The sequence below is a fragment of the Schistocerca cancellata genome, chromosome 3, assembly GCF_023864275.1.
Source record: "Schistocerca cancellata isolate TAMUIC-IGC-003103 chromosome 3, iqSchCanc2.1, whole genome shotgun sequence".
Lineage (NCBI taxonomy): Eukaryota > Metazoa > Arthropoda > Insecta > Orthoptera > Acrididae > Schistocerca > Schistocerca cancellata.
In genome coordinates this window covers 16250730-16266683 of record NC_064628.1, presented here as the reverse complement: position 1 = coordinate 16266683, position 15954 = coordinate 16250730, and the positions used below count along the sequence as shown (strand labels likewise).

Below are 15954 nucleotides of genomic sequence, written 5' to 3'. Positions count from 1 at the left end.
TCAATAACCAATCGCAAAATAGTAAACCTAACTACTGCACTTTTTACCGACGTAATTATCTAATATGCTGAAGTTTTGATTATGCATAAAGTTATTTACTATTGTTATTTATACCTGAATTAACTTTCCCTTTACCATAAACTTTGTTTACAAATCTATTCTATAAAAATCCCCTTTGTCCACATCCATACTTCTTCGAACTGTTTCCACACTAAATCCTACTACATAACTCGTTAAACAATTATCTTCACATTAACCTTAAACCACACTCACGCATCACTCATACTGCTAAAACACATTTATAACATTTTACATACACAAAAAGACATAATAACACTTTACGAAAATACTAGAACAGTTTATGAAAAACATTCTGTTACTTCAGTGCACTCTAGTGGGCACAATCGAAACTAAAATCAGTCCACTATCCAATACTGCCCTCTATCGGCTGATACATAAACTACGTGCGCGTCCAGTCTCGCGTCACCATCTGTCACTCTCCAGCTGTGAGACACATCTCCCACTTAACCGCCTCCAAGGCAGGATCGTTAAACGGCGCTACGCCTCAGTATGTAACATTCGTAACTAGCCATTAGTGTTAGGAATGGAGTGTCCATTTTGACAGATGTGAGTGGCTATTGCAGGTTTATTTGAACTTTTTAGTCTAAAGCCATCAATGTGTTCGCGATGTCTTGTACTGGAGCTGCTGTCGGTGTGTCCAGGACAAAAGCTGGTATAACTTTTTCTGTCGCCGTGCCGCAGGTGCGTGCCGACTGGTCGGAGGGCGGCCCCACCGAGGACTGGATCTCCATGGAGGACCTGGACGGCAAGACGTACTGCCGCTACCCCGGCACCTGACGCGCCGGCCGCCGCCCCCGCCCCCCGCCCCCGGCCGCCGCCCCCGGCCGCCGCCCCCGGGGGCTGCTCGGACCAAAGTGCCGCCTGCCCGACTGCCTCGAGCCGGCGCGCGGTGTCTCTCCGGAAACACTGCGGAGCGCTGCGAAGCGAAGCGACGGTGGCTGCCCATCAGCGGCCACTCGGATCTCGAAACACTGTTGACTCTTGCAATCTTCCAACACGAATTTGTACACACATACACTCACTGCCATATTTTACAGAAAATTCCAAGTGATATTCATTTAGGTAACAATAGGTTCACGATATAGCGTCTGCTGCGAAATAGCACGCACGGGAGAACTGTAAACAAACGCCAAAAAATTTGGACACACTCTCTGTGCCATGTCACAGCAAACATCACTGATCTGATCTCGTCGATGCACAATACACGGTAACTGTGAGCTATGAGCGCTCGTCTCCTTTAACACGTGCGGTGTATCCTTTTGTTGTTGTTTGCATTGTGGAGTTTACGAACGAAATAAACGATGTACAGTAACGTTACCATTGTTTAGTAAATGATCAACATGGAGTCTAGTGTTTAAAATAAAACTGAAACTTTTCCTTGTATGTATTTATTGTGAAGCTATGCAAAAGTTATTCCAGGAGGAAAGAAGACGACGACATAACCTACGGTTTTCCATTACCCATTATCTCAATGCCGAATCCAATTAATTCATGCTGCCTACTACAAACATTTGAAACCTAACGACCACATAAGCAGGATTTAAATTATATCTAGAAAAACATTGTCACTTTTTTTTCTTTTCTTAAGAATGCGGCGTAAAACGCTATCTTCTCCAAAACCTTACGTTGAGTGAAAGATAAGAACACTATTGTGAAATTAAATCCTCATTTGACACTACAATAGTGAAGCTACAAATAGTCAGAGTATATAAAACTTTTCTTTAAAAAATAATGTACTGTGACTATGGGTTCACTACTGTGGCGTCAGATAAACATTTAACTTACATTATAATCGCACTCCGTTACGAAAATTGTGTTGGAATATAGGACTCTTGTGAAAACTGTTGGAAACAGCTGATTTCTCACCAGCCAGTCTGTAGTGGCCGAGCGGTTCTGGGCGCTACAGTCTGGAACCGAGCGACCGCTACGGTCGCAGGTTCGAATCCTGCCTCGGGCATGGATGTGTGTGATGTCCGTAGATTAGTTAGGTTTAATTAGTTCTAAGTTCTAGGCGACTGATGACCTCAGAAGTTAAGTCGCATAGTGCTCAGAGCCATTTGAACCATTTGAACCATTTCTCACCAGCGATATCTGCTTCCTTAATCCATTTCTACGAGTACAATCAATACGGTATTTACACACACACACACACACACACACACACACACACACACACACACACACACAAAGCTAAAATAAAACAAACTAAGATATGACAACTGAAGTAATTCTTACCATGAAATAATGCCTGTTTGTGAAAATACAAATTTAATACACATGTCCTTAGCTTTACTGCACGCAAAGCACACTATTCTGATAGTGAAACACTTATGAAAGCAGCAGGCTAAGTGAGAAGCAGGGTAAGTGAGATGTCGTTTCAGGTTTTGTTATACCACAAACAAGTACCGCAATGAAGGATCCTTTAAACAGAAACTACATCTTCTTCATAATTAAGTAACTGTATGACAAAGAAGACATTTCACTAGGAAAGTGATATTGAACATGTTGCAGTAAACCTTTATCCTTCAGCGTTTTCTAGATTCACTCCTTTCGAACAGCTATATGTGAGGTGCAGGAGATAACTTCCTCACGGTTCTTCACTGAGGTAAGTGCCGGGAAAACCACATTCGGTGCGCAGTACGAGGATTCTTATCATAAATTCAGCTTATCTCTCACACTGTATTGGGATACCCCAAGAGAGCTTCGCACAGGAAAAATTTCGTAGGTACATTTAATTTGTAGGTTGATTCCTAGCAGTGAATGTATTACTTTAGAACGAGCTTTCCCAGGCCGTATTAATACTCTCATTTATACACGGTGGGCAAAATATGACTGGACCAGAACTACTGACCGTGATACACGCTGAACCAAGCCCCATCTGGAGAACCGGCCTCATCTGAAGAAATAAACATCAAAATCTGACACACTGTTTTTCGTTGGCTGGATTGAAGCATTCCATTATTTGCAAACACAACTACTGCACAGTATCGACTGCGCAGCCATTCCGTTTTCAAGAGAATATAGTATAACTTTACAGAAGCACGTCCTTTGAATACGTCTAGAGGTTTGTTTTGTCAGACATTCTTAAAAACTAGAGACTAAAACTACAATAGCATACAGGATTGTGTACTTGAGTACTGCAGCAAGATGCTTGTTAGAATTACGACCTACTGCGTGGTAAGTACACTACCAGACCAAAAGTACCTGGGAATCTGCTAGCAGACATTGATATGGATTGTGTCCACCCTTCATCATTACTAATGATTGAATTCTGCTGGGGGACTTTCAGTAAAGCGTTTGAAGATCTAGTGAGGAATGGTAGTCCATTCTTCCACAAGAGCCGATACCTAAGAGGATAGTAATGTTGGACTCCAGGGTCTGGAGCGAGGTCGACGTTCTAGCTCATCCCATTGTTGTTGTTGTCTTCAGTCCTGAGACTGGTTTGATGCAGCTCTCCATGCTACTCTATCCTGTGCAAGCTTCTTCATCTCCCAGTACCTACTGCAACCTACATCCTTCTGAATCTGCTTAGTGTATTCATCTCTTGGTCTCCCCCTGCGATTTTTACCCTCCACGCTGCCTTCCAATACTAAATTGGTGATCCCTTGATGCCTCAGAACATGTCCTACCAACCGATCCCTTCTTCTAGTCAAGTTGTGCCACAAACTTCTCTTCTCCCCATTCCTATTCAATACTTCCTCATTAGTTATGTGATCTACCCATCTAATCTTCATCATTCTTCTGTAGCACCACATTTCAAAAGCTTCTATTTTCTTCTTGTCCAAACTATTTACCGTCCATGTTTCACTTCCATACATGGCTACACTCCATACAAATACTTTCAGAAATGACTTCCTGGCACTTAAATCTATACTCGATGTTAACAAATTTCTCTTCTTCAGAAACGCTTTCCTTGCCATTGCCAGTCTACATTTTATATCCTCTCTACTTCGACCATCATCAGTTATTTTGCTCCCCAAATAGCAAAACTCCTTTACTACTTTAACTGTCTCATTTCCTAATCTAATACCCTCAACATCACCCGACTTAATTCGACTACATTCCATTATCCTCGTTTTGCTTTTATTGATGTTCATCTTATATCCTCCCTTCAAGACACCATCCATTCCGTTCAACTGCTCTTCCAAGTCCTTTGCTGTCTCTGACAGAATTACAATGTCATCGGCGAACCTCAAAGTTTTTATTTCTTCTCCATGGATTTTAATACCTACTCCAAATTTTTCTTTTGTTTCCTTTACTGCTTGCTCAATATACAGATTGAATAACATTGGGGAGAGGCTACAACCCTGTCTCACTCCCTTCCCAACCACTGCTTCCCTCTCATGCCCCTCGACTCTTATAACTGGCATCTGGTTTCTGTACAAATTGTAAATAGCCTTTCGCTCTCTGTATTTTACCCCTGCCACCTTTAGAATTTGAAAGAGAGTATTCCAGTCAACATTGTCAAAAGCTTTCTCTAAGTCTACAAATGTTAGAAACGTAGGTTTGCCTTTCCTTAATCTTTCTTCTAAGATAGCTCATCCCATAGGTGTTCCATTGGGTCCAGATCGGGATTCAGGGTAGGCTAGCCCATTTCAGGAGTGTTATTGTCCACGAACCATTGGCTCACACATGCGGCTTTACGACAAGGTGCATTGTCATGCTGATGTTTGTCATCGTCTCCAATCTGTTTCTCTGCTGCACACAGAGCACAATGCTCTAAAAGGTGTTCATATCCCTCTGCGTTTAGGGCATTCTTAAGCGCAATGTAAGGACCACACCATAATAACGGAATACACCCGCGATATCGTATCACCGCCTCCACCGCACTTCACTATTGGCTCTACACAGCGTTGCCCAAGCGTTCACCAAACCCAAACCCTACCATCGGGTTCCCACGGGATTGATCACTTCAGATAACTCGCTTGCACTCTTACACTGGCCAGTGGAGACCCTCGTTACATCACCTAAAGTGGTATTTAGCATTCACCGCAGAAATGTGCGGCTTATGAGACGGAGAAGGAATCACTCATGACTCCCAAAGTGATAACAGCAGTTCATATAAGAGAAGAGCTATCACAGTTGAAACGTCCCCTTAGAAAAATTTTACATGATGTGCTTAAACTGACAGACAATATTTTTTAACGCAACGCAATCTGACTTTTAATAATCCTTACAAAAGAATGGCCCTGACTAACATTAACCTATACGTTTTACAAATCACTTACCTCACAAAAATCTTCGTTACTCGAACTACTGCAATACAGCGAGCGCCACTGCTGCCAGCTAAATAAAAAAATCAAACTACTGAAGGCACTAACTACTGATAGGCATAGTTAGCAAATGAAAGATTTTGATAGAGAACAAACAATGTATTTGCCTTAATAATGTTCAAAAGTCATAATACATATAGCAGTTCATGACATCCATTCTTACAAATGTACTGTTTCTGATGGACACACGTCCAGATCATCCGCTCTCAAAAATCCGCCATCTCACTTCCCCACATCCACCGCTGCTGGCGGCTCACCTCCAACTGCGCAACGCTATGCGCTATTAACAGCCAACTGCCCACTACAATAGAGAGTATCTCAACAATGCCAACCAGCCACACACTGCACTCAGCACAGCCAGTCATTTTCATACAGAGCGCTACGTGGCGTTACCAATATAAAAACCTAAACAGCCTACTTACACAGTGACTACGCGTCACTTCCCTACGCCTAGTCACTGTGATAGCTCTTCTCTTATATGAACTGCTGTTATCAATTTGGGACTCATGAGTGATTCCTTCCCCAGTACATCTACATCTACAGCTACATCCATACTCCGCAAGCCACCTGACGGTGTGTGGCGGAGGGTACCGTGAGTACCTCTATCGGTTGTCCCTTCTATTCCAGTCTCGTATTGTTCGTGGAAAGAAAGATTGTCGGTACGCCTCTGTGTGGGCTCTAATATCTCTGATTTTATTGCCATGGTCTCTTCGCGAGATATGCGTTGGAGGTAGCAATATACTGCTTGACTCCTCGGTGAAGGTATGTTCTCGAAACTTCAATAGAAGCCCGTACCGAGCTACTGAGCATCTCTCTTGCAGATTTTATCTGTCATCTCCGTAACGCTTTCACGACTACTAAATGATCCTGTAACAAAGCGCGCTGCTCTCCGTTGGATCTTCTCTATCTCTACTATCAACCCTATCTGGTACGGATCCCACACTGGTGAGCAGTATTCAATCACTGGGTGAACAAGTGTACTGTAACCTGCTTCCTTTGTTTTCAGACTGCAGTTTTTCAGGATTCTTCCAATGAATATCAGTCTGGCATCTGCTTTACCGACGATTAATTTTACATAGTCATTCCATTTTAAATCACTCCTAATGCCTACTCCCAGATAATTTATGGAATTAACTGTTTCCAGTTGCTGACCTGTTATATTGTAGCTAAATGATAAAAGATCTTTGTTTTTATGTATTCGCAGCACATTGCACTTGTCTACACTGACATTCAATTGTCATTCCTTGCACCATGCGTCAATTCGTTGCAGATCCTCCTGCATTTCAGAACAATATTCCATTGTTACAACCTCTCGATATACTACAGCATCATCCGCAAAAAGCTTCAGTGAACATCCGATGTTATCCACAACGTCATTTATTTATTTGTGAATAGCAACGGTCTTACGACACTCCTCTGCGGCACACCTGAAATCACTCTTAGTTCGGTAGACTTCCTTCCATTGAGAATGACATGCTGCGTTGTGTTATCTAGGATCTCTCCAATCCAATCACACAATTGGTCTGATAGTCCATATGCTCTTACTTTGTTCATTAAATGACTGCGGGGAACTGTATCAAACGCCTAGCGGAAGTCAAGAAACACGGCATCTACCTGGGAACCCGTGTCTATGGCCCTCTGAGTCTCGTGGAGGAAAAGCGCGAGCAGGGTTTCACACGATCGTCTTTTTCGAAACCCATGCTGATTCCTACAGAGTAGATTTCTAGTCTCCAGAAAAGTCATTATATTCGAACATAATACGTGTTCCAAAATTCTACAACTGGTCGACGTTAGGTCTATAGTTCTACACACCCGTTCGACGCCCCTCCTTGAAAACGGGGATGACCTGTGCCCTTTTCCAATCTTTTGGAACGCTACGCTCTTCTAGAGACCTACGGTACACCGCAGCCAGAAGGGGGGCAAGTCTGTTCGCGTACCCCCCGCGTACCCCCGGCATCCTTTCATAACGGTGGGTCCGACACTCGTCAGGTCTGTTGGTTACTTCAGCCTTAGACAGCAGTGTCCGGACACCTTTAATCAGATGGTATATATTGAATTTTAATCAAGAAACCAGCCAACCTGTCTTTAGAAATAGATCTGGCGCTATGGATCATTAGTATGTCGTTAAAGTTATTTTAGGGAGGAGCAGTAGACGGTGCTATTTACATAAATTCTCATGTTGGCTGTGGATTCATAGGTACTTGGAAAGCTAAGTTTCTAGAAAATATACTAAAAGGCATTGTTGAAATAAGGCACTGATTTAACACATGCATATACAGAACAGACGATCTATCAGATCATCAGGTAGGTGGAAAAATCCTGACTGAAAGAGATGTCGTACATGTACATTTCACACCACTAAATATTTTTACATCAACCTAGAGAATGCTTAAGATTCCTGAACTGGGAAGAAACAAAAAGAATATACGCCATCCGTTCGAAGGGTACCGATACTGACTTTATTCCTGACAAATAAGTGACTTGAACACCGTAACTGCGGTGACTGCTTGAACTAAGAAAAGCAGAAACATATGAAGGCCTTATTTCAATAGTGGTGCAAGTCCATTTGTCTTCATTCTGAGATACAGAGTCCTAAAGTTAAATGAGCGCTGAAAAATCTGCAGCTGTGATATTCAAGTATACACTCCTTAAAATGGAAAAAAGAACACATTGACACCGCTGTGTCAGACCAACCATACTTGCTCCGGACACTGCGAGAGGGCTGTACAAGCAATGATCACATGCACGGCACAGCGGACACACCAGGAACCGCGGTGTTGGCCGTCGAATGGCGCTAGCTGCGCAGCATTTGTTCACCGCCGCCGTCAGTGTCAGCCAGTTTGCCGTGGCATACGGAGCTCCATCGCAGTCTTTAACACTGGTAGCATGCCGCGACAGCGTGGGCATGAACCGTATGTGCAGTTGACGGACTTTGAGCGAGGGCGTATAGTGGGCATGCGGGAGGCCGGGTGGACGTACCGCCAAATTGCTCAACACGTGGGGCGTGAGGTCTCCACAGTACATTTATGTTGTCGCCAGTGGTCGGCGGAAGGTGCACGTGCCCGTCGACCTGGGACCGGACCGCAGCGACGCGCGGATGCACGCCAAGACCGTAGGATCCTACGCAGTGCCGTAGGGGACCGCACCGCCACTTCCCAGCAAATTAGGGACACTGTTGCTCCTGGGGTATCGGCGAGGACCATTCGCAACCGTCTCCATGAAGCTGGGCTACGGTCCCGCACACCGTTAAGCCGTCTTCCGCTCACGCCCCAACATCGTGCAGCCCGCTTCCAGTGGTGTCGCGACAGGCGTGAATGGACGAATGGAGACGTGTCGTCTTCAGCGATGAGAGTCGCTTCTGCCTCGGTGCCAATGATGGTCGTATGCGTGTTTGGCGCCGTGCAGGTGAGCGCCACAATCAGGACTGCATACGACCGAGGCACACAGGGCCAACACCCGGCATCATGGTGTGGGGAGCGATCTCCTACACTGGCCGTACACCACTGGTGATCGTCGAGGGGACACTGAATAGTGCACGGTACATCCAAACCGTCATCGAACCCATCGTTCTACCATTCCTAGACCGGCAAGGGAACTTGCTGTTCCAACAGGACAATGCACGTCCGCATGTATCCCGTGCCACCCAACGTGCTCTAGAAGGTGTAAGTCAACTACCCTGGCCAGCAAAATTCCGGATCTGTCCCCCATTGAGCATGTTTGGGACTGGATGAAGCGTCGTCTCACGCGGTCTACACGTCCAGCACGAACGCTGGTCCAACTGAGGCGCCAGGTGGAAATGGCATGGCAAGCCGTTCCACAGGACTACATCCAGCATCTCTACCATCGTCTCCATGGGAGAATAGCAGCCTGCATTGCTGCGAAAGGTGGATATACACTGTACTAGTGCCGACATTGTGCATGCTCTGTTGCCTGTGTCTATGTACCTGTGGTTCTGTCAGTGTGATCATGTGATGTATCTGACCCCAGGAATGTGTCAATAAAGTTTCCCCTTCCTGGGACAATGAATTCACGGTGTTCTTATTTCAATTTCCAGGAATGTATATACGTGAATATTTCTGATATTTGAACTGCAGATTTTTCAGCGCTCATTTAACTTTAGGAGTGTGTTTCTCAGAATGAACGCAAATGGACTTGTACCACTATTGAAATAAGTCCTTCATATGTGCTTTCGACTAGGCAGTTGTCAGCAGTCTCGGACGTGTTGACTTAATGTGTCAACGATACTGTGTCACAAACGTCAGTGGGGGAACATCCCTAAAACAAATATTTAAGGTATTCTTCAACATATTTTCAAGAAGAGGAAGATGTGTGGAATGTTTACTCCTCACACCTTGTCTCGCAAACAAAAGCAACGACAAGTGGACGCCTGCCGCGACTTGATTGAAACGTAAACCGTAGTAAGTTCTTCTCTGGAAAGAGTCATCGCGGATAACGAGATCTTGTGTGTAGTACTCCAGTATGACGAGACCGCATAGAACATCTGAAGCAGTTATGCCATCATCTTAACTTTCCTCTCTCTCTCTCTCTCTCTCTCTCTCACACACACACACACACACAAACACACACACACACACACACACACACACTTTGGACTAACGGGAAACGTTATCAGAAGATACCTGGTCAGCTTCATTATGTCGACGACATCGTATTGTTAGATAAGACTCCTCAAAATCAGCAATATTGCAAGATAAAACTGGAGTAACGTGTACTCAAGTTGTCGGGAAAAAATCAGCAGATACTATTGATGGAGTCAGAAGAACCAGTCAGCGAGTTTTATATTTTATAGAACCTGACGACGATGACAGGACGGACAGTAAAAGACATAAAGAGCAAAGTAAATAAATCGTAAAGTGCTGTTAAGAAGCTAAATAGAGTTTTTTAGACTAAGTTAACGGCGTATCACGAATTGAAAGTTTGAACTTGTCCCCTTTACCAATTTTTATTTTATATGTGAAATGGGGAGATGCACCTTTGGAAATGAACAAAGGAGACAAGAAAACTAACAAAAGGGTCAGGAAACATACTGGAGTACAAGATGTAATTAGGTATGCAATGAAAGTGAAATGTAGGTGGTCTGGGGACTTTTAGCCAGGAGGAAAATAAACGCAAGAAATAAAAAAAAAATAACTGTGTTGACCATCTAGCGGAAGGAATGTATATGACATTACGAAACAAACAATAGCATCACTAATGTGTCTAGCAGAATTTAGTGTATGTGGCGACTTCCTCTCTCCTGCTATGAAGGTAAAATAGCTGATAGCTGTATCAGTACAAATAATAAAAACCTACATGTGTATGTGTGTATGTTCTATATTTCCTCCTATACTACTGGACAGATGTCAACCAAACTTGATACTCATATCCCTTACTGTTGGGCAACAACCACCTACCCATAAAGTGGAGGACATATCATGTCACAAGCACTGAGATGCGTGAAAAAATGCCGCACCTCGCATGAAGTTTTTACACATTTATTCTTTACTGCTAAGACACTCCTTCAGTTGAGTCGACTTAAGGAAATCCTTGACACCTGCAGCGATTTTTTTTATTTTCTTTTTTATTTTCTTTTTTTACAGCGACGTTCAGACGGCTGTAGGCGGAAACAACGGCTGTTTACGGAGTTGTGAAGAGGCGTTGCCACAGAGATGTTTACAAAAGCGCATTGTAGACAGGCGAAGCAGCTGCGCACAGAGCACAGAAATTGTTTCACGATTTCAAACTTGTTTACACGAATACAGGGAACTGAAGTTTTTTCGATATTGCGTTGCATACACAGTTCATTTTATTGTTTTCGTTACCGATAGAAAATTGTAAAAATGCATATCCGGACAATGCTGGGTATGTCAGCTAGTTGAATAATGAAGGGCGGAAGGACGCAAGCTTCACAAAAGGTCTTGAGGTGCAGTATTGAGATTGTGACGAGGATTTCTATCTAATCCGAGAAATATCAACCGAAAATATAAAAGAATTGTGGCGCACACTGATGAGTAACGTTTTCTGTGATGCACATGTAGAAACAGAACGACATCGACGCTCAAGTTGCAATCCGGTCTGGCAACAGTGACGAGAAGGGTGATGTTACGAGGTGCTCATATCTTGCATCACGGATGTGATATGCCGCCAAGACGACTACTTTATAACACAAATTCTTTCTCTGAAGTAGTATTTCAAAATTTCTAAAGACGCTTTTTTATTACATTCTACGCATTACTCTCTACGTGATAGATATTTCTTTGAAACTTAGTTTTAATGCGGAGAAAAAGCAAAATGCCTTAGTTGGAAACAGCAGTCTAGCAATACATTAGAAATAAAACCCTTCGACGAGTAAGAATCTACTCGTTACCTCCTTCACATATACAGTGTTTCGCAACGACCGCACATCAGACTTCGCAGCCCGTCGAGGATTGGTTGGTTGTTTTGGGGAAGGAGACCAGACTGCGTGGTCATCGGTCTCATCAGATTAGGGAAGGATGGGGAAGGAAGTCGGCCGTGCCCTTTCAGAGGAACCATCCCGGCATTTGCCTGGAGTGATTTAGGGAAATCACGGAAAACCTAAATCAGGATGGCCGGACGCGGGACCCGTCGAGGAGGGTGGGGGCGTGTGGCCCAGTATATCGGCCCACCGGCTGCTGGAATACTGCTGTCACAGCACGCTGCAGTATCACAGTCTGCTCTAACGGTGGGCAAGGTTTCCACACGCTGTGGCACGAAGGTACACCCACGTGACCTCAGATACGCTGCTTTCACGATGTAAGTACCCGGAGCTGGGCGGAACAAATACACTGAACTCTAGCTAATGCTGACCTCACTATTGCAATCTCACTGTAATGTGGCACACATCAAATCTCCAATCATTCAAACAGAAATGACGCGCACGTCATTGAATTATCGTGAGCGTACATTTTAAATTTCAATCACAGGGTCTGGCAGAATGAATAATAGGATATACCCTACTGGTCATTAAAATTGCTATCTCAAGAAGAAATGCAGATGATAAGAAGGGCAGGCCGCTGTGGCCTAGCGGTTCTAGGCGCTTCAGTCCGGAACCGCGCTGCTGCGACGGTCGCAGGTTCGAATCCTGCCTCGGGCATGCATGTGTGTGATGTCCTTAGGTTAGTTAGGTTTAAGTAGTTCTAAGTCTAGGGGACTGATGACCTCACATGTTAAGTCCCATAGTGCTTAGAGCCATTTGAACCATTTGATAAACGGGTATTCATTGGACAAATATATTATACTAGAACTGACATGTGATTACATTTTCACGCAATCTGGGTGCATAGATCCTGAGAAATCAGTACCTAGAACAATCACCTCTGGCCGTAATAACGGCCTTGATACGCCTGGGCATTGAGTCAAACAGAGCTTGGATGGCGTGTACAGATACAGCTGCCCATTCAGCTTCAACACGATACCACAGTTCATCAAGAGTAGTGACTGGCGTGTTGTGACGAGCCAGTTGCTGGGCCACCATTGACCAGACGTTTTCAGTTGGTGAGAAATGTGAAGAATGTGCTGGCCAGGGCAGCAGTCGAACATTTTCTGTATCCAGGAAGGTCCGTACAGGACCTGCAACATGCGGTCGTGCATTATCCTGCTGAAGTGTAGGATTTCGAAGGGATCGAATGAAGGGTAGAGCCACGGGTCGTAACACATCTGAAATGTAACGTTCACTGATCAAAGTGCCGTCAATGCGAACAAGAGGTGACCGAGACGTGTAATCAATGGCACCCCATACCATTAAGCCGGGTGATACGCCAGTATGGCGATGACGAATACACGTTTCTAATGTGCGTTCACCGCGATGTCGCCAAACACGGATGCAACCATCATGATGCTGTAAACAGAAGCTGAATTCATCCCAAAAAATCGCAGGCGCTCCTGTCTGTGATGCAGTGTCAAGGGTAACCGCAGCCATGGTCTCCGAGCTGATAGTCCATGCTGCTGCGAACGTCGTCGAACTGTTGGTGCAGATGGTTGTTGTCTTGCAAACGTCCCCATCTGTTGCCTCAGGGATCGAGACGTGGCTGCACGATCCGGTACAGCCATGCGGATAAGATGCCTGTCATCTCGACTGCTAGCGATACGAGGCCGTTGGGATCCAGCACGGCGTTCCGTGTTACCCTCCTGAACTCACCGATTCCATATTCTGCTAACAGTCATTGGATCTCGACCAACGAGAGCACCAATGTCGCGATACGATAAACCGCAATCGCGATAGGCTACAGTCCGAGCTTTATCAAAGTCGGAAGCGTGATGGTATGCATTTCTCCTCCTTAGACGAGGCGTCAGAACAACGTTTCACCAGGCAACGCCGGTGAACTGCTGTTTGTGTATGAGAAATCGGTTGGAAACTTTCCTAATGTCAGCATATTGTAGGTGTCACCACCGGCGCCAACCTTGTGTGAATGCTCTGAAAAGCTCATCATTTGCATATCACAGCATCTTCTTCCTATCGGCTAAATTTCGCGTCTGTAGCACGTCATCTTCGTGGTGTAGCAATTTTAATGGCCAATAGTGTAAAAGGAGAAAATTTACAAACAAACTGACAGATATATTGATACGAAGAAAAGTATATTCAATTATGCGTAATACATGCCCCTTATTACACTTTAAATAGAGTATCAAATACAGGGCGTCTGTTTGAAGAGTAATCAGGGGCATTTTCTCTTGTGTTTCGGCAGATATTTGAAATGTATTTTTTGCAACGTGTATATGGAGTCGGCCGAGACAAATACTGCTCATTTCATGCGGCGTTCAGCGTCGATAAATGCTTCGGTTTGTTTCTCGTTACAATCAAAGTGAATTTTAAACCGTAGTTTTACGCGCCAACCGATAGAGTACCTCCAGCTTAGTGTGTACCGCCCTGGGCTGCACTGGCTGCTACCGCCACATGCAGAAGCGCGCTGCTCAGCCGCTGCTGGAGTACTGGTTGTTCATGTTTTACTGTCCCTGTTAGTACACAGCGGATTCTGAGGAGAGACACCTTGCAGATGGTCGCCATCACGTTTCGTGCATTCCTCCAAGCGATTAACGACAGCTTCCATCATTCGGTCCACCATGTTCAGTGGTATCTCCTCTATAGCTGTACAAACGTTTTCCTTCAGTCCAGCCGGGGTATGAGAACGTGCACTGTACACTTGATTTTTTAAAGTACGCCACCAAGCGGAAGTCAAGGACAGTCTAATCGGACAACCGATGAATGTCTGCAAATCTGGAAAGCAGTCAACCAGGAAGACGACTCTGCAGGATATTCATGGACTGTCAGATCGTGTGATCTGGTCCTCCCTTCCTGGTGGGACGGTGTGTCGCTGTCCACACAGTTAGCGCCAAGGCACGTCGGGCAGCCATGCGATGACGGCTTGAGACGAGCGCTAGACGCTCCTCCTCCACTGGCTCCACGCCCCGCTGTGTCCTTCGTCGTCCTCGACTTCCCTTCCATGCACGAGATGTGGTGGTCCCGAATTCTGGCACCCACCGTACAATCGTTCGACGTTTCGGGAGTTTATCACATTTTTTCAACCCGAAACGAAGATGAAAGTCTCGTTGAACTATGATGGGAGAACCGTTTATTTTTAAAACACACCTCGACAGCAAATGCTCAATACTTCGACTTCCACAAGGCCGTAATTACAAATGGCAGTCCTTCGTCGATACTGCGAATGCATACTTATATCGCCCAAGAATAAGAGCGACGGAATACTACGTGACTCAGATCCCTCTATTCATTCGACCGGTAGTGTTAAACAACACTATACATCAAACTTCCTGGCAAATTAAAACTGTGTGCAGGGCCGAGACTCGAACTCTGGACCTTTGCCCGAGGTACTGGGAGAACTGAAGCTGTGAGGACGGGTCTTGAGTCGTGTTTGCGTAGCTCAGTGCTAGAGCACTTGACCTGGATAGGCAGAGGTCCCGAGTTCGAGTCTCGCTGCGGCACGCAGTTTTAATCTGCCAGGAAGTTTCATATTGGCACACACTCCGCTGCAGTGTGAAAAACTCATTGTGACCACTTAACATATTTGAAATTGTGGTGTTCAAATGGTTCAAATGGCTCTGAGCACTATGGGACTTAACATCTATGGTCATCAGTCCCCTAGAACTTAGAACTACTTAAACCTAACTAACCTAAGGACAGCACACAACACCCAGCCATCACGAGGCAGAGAAAATCCCTGACCCCGCCGGGAATCGAACCCGGGAACCCGGGCTTGGGAAGCGAGAACGCTACCGCACGACCACGAGATGCGGGCAATTGTGGTGTTCTTTACAGTTCAGTATCATGGCTGCTAAAATCTGTTACGCTGGACCTCAAGCGGAAACTTGAAATTTAGGTAACTTGAACCGATCTTCTTCGCAGAAACCCATTGCTGTTGACTGATGTTGGACGACCACCTATTTGTGAAATCAAAAAGAAAGATGTTATCCGGTAGAACACGAGCAAATAAAGAGGGAGTTGAGAACATGCAACCTTATCTGAAAGAGTGAGAACAAGACCTGGATTCAGCTGTTTATAGGTGTCCCATGCAACGACGCTGTAAAGGAGTTCCAGTTAAGAAAGGAAAAAGCAGTTGCATTT

General features: G+C 44.9%; 1 protein-coding gene across 1 annotated transcript in view; it reads left to right on the top strand.

Moving 5' to 3' along the window:
• Positions 1–858, top strand: part of LOC126175362 (dipeptidase 1-like) — a 761174-nt gene extending 760316 nt beyond the window's left edge. The window contains exon 10 of the mRNA XM_049922122.1: positions 763–858. Coding sequence (XP_049778079.1) covers positions 763–858 — 96 coding nt within the window. The remainder of the gene's footprint in view (positions 1–762) is intronic.
• The last annotated feature ends 15096 nt before the right edge of the window (positions 859–15954 follow it).